The sequence below is a fragment of the Notolepis coatsorum genome (genome assembly GCF_963971535.1).
Source record: "Notolepis coatsorum genome assembly, chromosome: 17".
In the NCBI taxonomy this organism is placed as follows: Eukaryota; Metazoa; Chordata; class Actinopteri; order Aulopiformes; family Paralepididae; genus Notolepis; species Notolepis coatsorum.
Window position 1 is genome coordinate 112,136,595 of NC_140181.1, and position 7,260 is coordinate 112,143,854.

Consider the following 7,260-nt stretch of genomic DNA (forward strand, 5'->3'; position numbering starts at 1 on the left):
TCACTCCTACACATGAGAACTAGTTAAGTCACTCCTAGACATGAGAACTAGTCAAGTCACTCCAACACATGAGAACTAGTCAAGTCACTCCAACACATGAGAACTAGTCAAGTCACTCCAACACATGAGAACTAGTCAAGTCACTCCTACACATGAGAACTAGTCAGTCACTCCTACACATGAGAACTAGCCAGTCACTCCAACACATGAGAACTAGTCAAGTCACTCCTAGACATGAGAACTAGCCAGTCACTCCAACACATGAGAACTAGCCAGTCACTCCAACACATGAGAACTAGTCAAGTCACTCCTAGACATGAGAACTAGCCAGTCACTCCAACACATGAGAACTAGCCAGTCACTCCTACACATGAGAACTAGTCAAGTCACTCCAACACATGAGAACTAGCCAGTCGCTCCAACACATGAGAACTAGTCAAGTCACTCCTACACATGAGAACTAGTCAAGTCACTCCTACACATGAGAACTAGTCAAGTCACTCCAACACATGAGAACTAGTCAAGTCACTCCTAGACATGAGAACTAGCCAGTCACTCCAACACATGAGAACTAGTCAAGTCACTCCTACACATGAGAACTAGTCAAGTCACTCCTACACATGAGAACTAGTCAAGTCACTCCTACACATGAGAACTAGTCAAGTCACTCCTACACATGAGAACTAGTCAAGTCATTCCAACACATGAGAACTAGTCAAGTCACTCCTACACATGAGAACTATCAAGTCATTCCAACACATGAGAACTAGTCAAGTCACTCCTACACATGAGAACTAGTCAAGTCACTCCTACACATGAGAACTAGTCAAGTCACTCCTACACATGAGAACTAGTCAAGTCACTCCTACACATGAGAACTAGTCAAGTCACTCCTAGACATGAGAACTAGCCAGTCACTCCAACACATGAGAACTAGTCAAGTCACTCCTACACATGATAACTAGTCACTCCAACACATGAGAACTAGTCACTCCTACACATGAGAACTAGTCAAGTCACTCCAACACATGAGAACTAGTCAAGTCACTCCAACACATGAGAACTAGTCAAGTCACTCCAACACATGAGAACTAGTCAAGTCACTCCTACACATGAGAACTAGTCAAGTCACTCCAACACATGAGAACTAGTCCAGTCACTCCAACACATGAGAACTAGTCAAGTCACTCCAACACATGAGAACTAGTCACTCCTACACATGAGAACTAGTCAAGTCACTCCTACACATGAGAACTAGCCAGTCACTCCTACACATGAGAACTAGTCAAGTCACTCCAACACATGAGAACTAGTCAAGTCACTCCAACACATGAGAACTAGTCAAGTCACTCCAACACATGAGAACTAGCCAGTCACTCCTACACATGAGAACTAGTCACTCCTACACATGAGAACTAGTCAAGTCACTCCTACACATGAGAACTAGTCACTCCAACACATGAGAACTAGTCACTCCAACACATGAGAACTAGTCAAGTCACTCCAACACATGAGAACTAGTCAAGTCACTCCAACACATGAGAACTAGTCAAGTCACTCCTACACATGAGAACTAGTCAAGTCACTCCAACACATGAGAACTAGTCAAGTCACTCCAACACATGAGAACTAGCCAGTCACTCCTACACATGAGAACTAGTCACTCCTACACATGACAACTATTAAAGAAACTTGAAACTTGAACTTGAAACAATATCACCCTGGACTAGGGTCTCTGAGGAATGTACGGGCGTGTGTGTGTGTGTGTGTGTGTGTGTGTGTGTGTGTGTGTGTGTGTGTGTGTGTGTGTGTGTGTGTGTGTGTGTGTGTGTGTGTGTGTGTGTGTGTGTGTGTGTGTGTGTGTGTGTGTGTGTGTGTGTCTAAGTGTGCGTGTGTATGTGTGAGAGTGTGTGTGTATGTGTAAGTGTGTGTATGTATGTAAGTGTTTGGTATTTTTCTTACTTTCTTACAATCTATGAGTAAACAGCTTCTCCAGGTTCCAATTCCAAAACGAATCCATTTTGTATAAAGATAGAACAATGGGCATATTATGAACCGTTCACTTGTGGCTGTTTCCACCAGACCCCCTGCCCAGGCCTAGGGCTGTCTCAGTTGACTCAGTTGACACCTAAAGTAAACATTGTAGTCTTTACTCCACTAGACCTAAAGTAAACATTGTACTCTTTACTCCACTAGACCTAAAGTAAACACTGTAGTCTTTACTCCACTAGACCTAAAGTAAACATTGTACTCTTTACTCCACTAGACCTAAAGTAAACATTGTACTCTTTACTCCACTAGACCTAAAGTAAACATTGTACTCTTTACTCCACTAGACCTAAAGTAAACACTGTAGTCTTTACTCCACTAGACCTAAAGTAAACATTGTACTCTTTACTCCACTAGACCTAAAGTAAACATTGTAGTCTTTACTCCACTAGACCTAAAGTAAACATTGTACTCTTTACTCCACTAGACCTAAAGTAAACATTGTAGTCTTTACTCCACTAGACCTAAAGTAAACATTGTACTCTTTACTCCACTAGACCTAAAGTAAACATTGTACTCTTTACTCCACTAGACCTAAAGTAAACACTGTAGTCTTTACTCCACTAGACCTAAAGTAAACATTGTACTCTTTACTCCACTAGACCTAAAGTAAACATTGTACTCTTTACTCCACTAGACCTAAAGTAAACATTGTACTCTTTACTCCACTAGACCTAAAGTAAACATTGTACTCTTTACTCCACTAGACCTAAAGTAAACATTGTACTCTTTACTCCACTAGACCTAAAGTAAACATTGTACTCTTTACTCCACTAGACCTAAAGTAAACATTGTACTCTTTACTCCACTAGACCTAAAGTAAACACTGTAGTCTTTACTCCACTAGACCCTAAAGTAAACATTGTAGTCTTTACTCCACTAGACCTAAAGTAAACATTGTACTCTTTACTCCACTAGACCTAAAGTAAACATTGTAGTCTTTACTCCACTAGACCTAAAGTAAACATTGTAGTCTTTACTCCACTAGACCTAAAGTAAACATTGTACTCTTTACTCCACTAGACCTAAAGTAAACACTGTACTCTTTACTCCACTAGACCTAAAGTAAACATTGTACTCTTTACTCCACTAGACCTAAAGTAAACATTGTACTCTTTACTCCACTAGACCTAAAGTAAACACTGTACTCTTTACTCCACTAGACCTAAAGTAAACATTGTACTCTTTACTCCACTAGACCTAAAGTAAACACTGTACTCTTTACTCCACTAGACCTAAAGTAAACATTGTACTCTTTACTCCACTAGACCTAAAGTAAACACTGTACTCTTTACTCCACTAGACCTAAAGTAAACATTGTACTCTTTACTCCACTAGACCTAAAGTAAACATTGTACTCTTTACTCCTCTAGACCTAAAGTAAACATTGTACTCTTTACTCCACTAGACCTAAAGTAAACATTGTACTCTTTACTCCACTAGACCTAAAGTAAACATTGTACTCTTTACTCCACTAGACCTAAAGTAAACACTGTACTCTTTACTCCACTAGACCTAAAGTAAACATTGTACTCTTTACTCCACTAGACCTAAAGTAAACATTGTACTCTTTACTCCACTAGACCTAAAGTAAACATTGTACTCTTTACTCCACTAGACCTAAAGTAAACATTGTACTCTTTACTCCACTAGACCTAAAGTAAACACTGTACTCTTTACTCCACTAGACCTAAAGTAAACACTGTACTCTTTACTCCACTAGACCTAAAGTAAACACTGTACTCTTTACTCCACTAGACCTAAAGTAAACATTGTACTCTTTACTCCACTAGACCTAAAGTAAACATTGTACTCTTTACTCCACTAGACCTAAAGTAAACACTGTACTCTTTACTCCACTAGACCTAAAGTAAACACTGTAGTCTTTACTCCACTAGACCTAAAGTAAACATTGTACTCTTTACTCCACTAGACCTAAAGTAAACATTGTAGTCTTTACTCCACTAGACCTAAAGTAAACATTGTAGTCTTTACTCCACTAGACCTAAAGTAAACATTGCACTCTTTACTCCACTAGACCTAAAGTAAACATTGCACTCTTTACTCCACTAGACCTAAAGTAAACATTGTACTCTTTACTCCACTAGACCTAAAGTAAACATTGCACTCTTTACTCCACTAGACCTAAAGTAAACATTGCACTCTTTACTCCACTAGACCTAAAGTAAACATTGTAGTCTTTACTCCACTAGACCTAAAGTAAACATTGTACTCTTTACTCCACTAGACCTAAAGTAAACATTGCACTCTTTACTCCACTAGACCTAAAGTAAACATTGTACTCTTTACTCTTTACTCTTTACTCCACTCTTTACTCTCAACTCTTACTAACATCATTCTTAACACTTACTAACATCATTCCTAACACTTACTAATAGGGGTGTAACGGTACACAAAAACCACGATACGGTACGTACCTCGGTTTTGAAGTCACGGTTCGGTACGGGTTTTCGGTACAGTGGGGGGAAGTTTTGCTTTCCATGTTCCACTCAGGGGTGGTGTAGTGTGCAGTAACTAATTGTACTTGTAGGGCTGTCAACGAATATTCTATATTGAAATTAATAATCGACTTGTAAAAAATATTTAATTTTTTATTATATTAGATTGTGAAAAAAAACAGCCCCCGGTGGGCGGTCGTTAGTGGTTAACATACAGTTGTATTCATTCGGTACACTACACAGCCATTCGGTACGGTACACACTGAAACGGTTCGGTACGGATACGTGTACCTTTACACCCCTACTTACTAACATTGTGCCTCTCTCTCTCTCTCTCTATCTCTCTCCCCCCCTCTCCCTCTCTCTCTCTCCCCCCCCTCTCCCCCTCTCTCTCTCTCTCTCTCTCTCTCTCTCTCTCTCTCTCTCTCTCTCTCTCTCTCTCTCTCTCTCTCTCTCCCTCCCTCTCTCTCTCTATCTCTCTCTTTCTCCCTCCCTCCCTCCCTCCCTCCCCCCCCCCCCCTCAGTTTGATGTCCGGTCTGGCTGCCCTGGATGCCAAGTGTTCCAGCCGCCTGGGCATCATGACCGTCTCCTACTACCTGTGGACCACGTTTGTTGCCGTGGTGGTCGGCATCGTCATGGTGTCCATCATCCACCCGGGCGGCGCCGCCCAGAAGGAGGACTCGGACGAGAGCCAGAAGGCAATCGTGAGCTCCGCTGACGCCCTGCTGGATCTTATTCGGTGAGGGGACTGTCAATCAAGAATGTTCCGCTATAGCTATCAGTATTGTACGAGGTTGTATCTCATGGGTGATCCATCCACATTATTTCACATTATGTATATAAATTGCAGAAATTACACTCCATTTTATCCAGCTGGTTCAAAAGCAACCTGAGCATGACATAAGAGCAAAATGGCCACCGTGTGAATATGGTCAAGGCCCAGTGCACACGATCAGCATTCTGCTCTTTGTCCATCGTGGGGTACAGTGCAGTTATAACTAGGGATGCTCGATATTGGATTTTCTACCGATACCGATATTCCGATATTGTCCAACTCTTAATTTCCGATACCGATACCGATACCGATATCAACCGATACCGATATATGCAGGGTTTCCCCCCAAAAAACTGAATAATTTCAGGTAACTAATAATTTCACTGGATGCATTCAAAAGGCTTTCTAAATGTAAGCATTATCTGTGCAAAATATGATAATAAAAAAAGTTAAAATTAACATTACATATCTCTTGTTGTTGAATTAAACCAACATGCATACTTTTGACAATAAATAAAATAAGAATTGGTTCTTACTTGCTTGCCTGGGTAAATAAAGGTTAAATAAATGTAAAAAATTGTTATTGTTTTGTTTTTTTTACCGATACCGATATTTTTCGATATCACATTTTACTGCCGATATCGGCCGATAATATCGGTCGGCCGATAATATCGGACATCCCTAGTTGTATCTCATGGGTGATCCATCCACATTATTTCACATTATGCAGTTATAACATGTTTGTCCATCACGGTACAGTACAGTTATAACGTGTTTGTCCATCACGGTACAGTACAGTTATAACATGTTTGTCCATCACGGTACAGTACAGTTATAACATGTTTGTCCATCGTGGTACAGTTATAACGTGGCTCCAAAACACAGAGAGGATGAATTTCTCAAGAGTCACTTCTAGGGGTTTGTTATCGTGCACCACAGCATAACTCTTTCTATGAACACCTGGAGAACGTTTTATTAACACGTCCCAAATTTATAGAGAAGGAATGCATTTTAATTGGTGATTTTTACACTGATGCATTGAAGAAATCATGACCGACATAATCAAGGGCTTTGGCCGGTGTTGCAGGATATTTGACTTATCCCAACTAACCTCGTTCCCAGTTTTATCTCCTCCGTGAGATAAAGCCTGGTAAGGAACTACGGCCGAAAGTGTCTGTGGGGTAGAATTCCCGAATTTCCCGGTGTATGTACTTCCCCTGGAAGCTGCCTCCGAACGGACCAAACTTTTCCCGAATCCTGTCGGCAAACAAGCTGGAACCTCGCGGTCATGTAGTCAATTCTTCAGGCAAAGCCGTTGCAGTGGCTTAAACGAGGAAATATTGTGCACTTCACACGTTTCTATAATTGTTTTGTCAACACCGGAAAGCCTGTAGCCTGTACTTCCTGTACTTCCGTTTTCACACTTTAGGAGGCATATCTTTACCAGCCTACATCCCAACTAATTCAGGAGCCTACTAGAATTTGCCACACTACCCAGAGCACAATTGACTTAATTTTTGTTTCTGATCCAGTGAACGTCTGATTGATTGATTGATTGAAAACTTTATTAACAGATTGCAGAATGGGTACAATACAGTACAGCTCAATACACACAATTGTTAAGAGGATGCAGACCAGAGAAAGACTTTCGTCTTGTTTACATCAGGGTCCCCCATTTTCAATTCATCAGGACATATATGACACACATGACATACAGATAGACAGTACTGCTACATCTATACATTTATGACATATCAGATTTGCAAATACAGTACTGTTTGTGGTACAAAAAGAGTCCAGAAAAGGGAGTATATACATTTCATGTAAAAACTGTACATTGGAGGAGGCTGGGTGGGGTTGGGGGGGGGGGGGGGGGGGGGGGGGGGGGGAAACACTGTACAACTGTACAAGCAAAACTGTACATTGGAATATTGACAAAACCATACTAGGTAAATTACTGTACATTGGAGGGGGTT

At 40.8% G+C, this 7,260-nt stretch overlaps 1 protein-coding gene across 1 annotated transcript in view; it reads left to right on the forward strand.

The window, feature by feature from the left end:
• Positions 1 to 5,036: 5,036 nt before the first annotated feature.
• Positions 5,037 to 7,260, forward strand: part of slc1a7a (solute carrier family 1 member 7a) — a gene marked incomplete at both ends in the record, with an annotated part of 34,994 nt that continues 32,770 nt past the window's right edge. Inside the window, 1 exon segment of the mRNA XM_084333961.1 lies at positions 5,037 to 5,248. Coding sequence (XP_084190087.1) covers positions 5,037 to 5,248 — 212 coding nt within the window.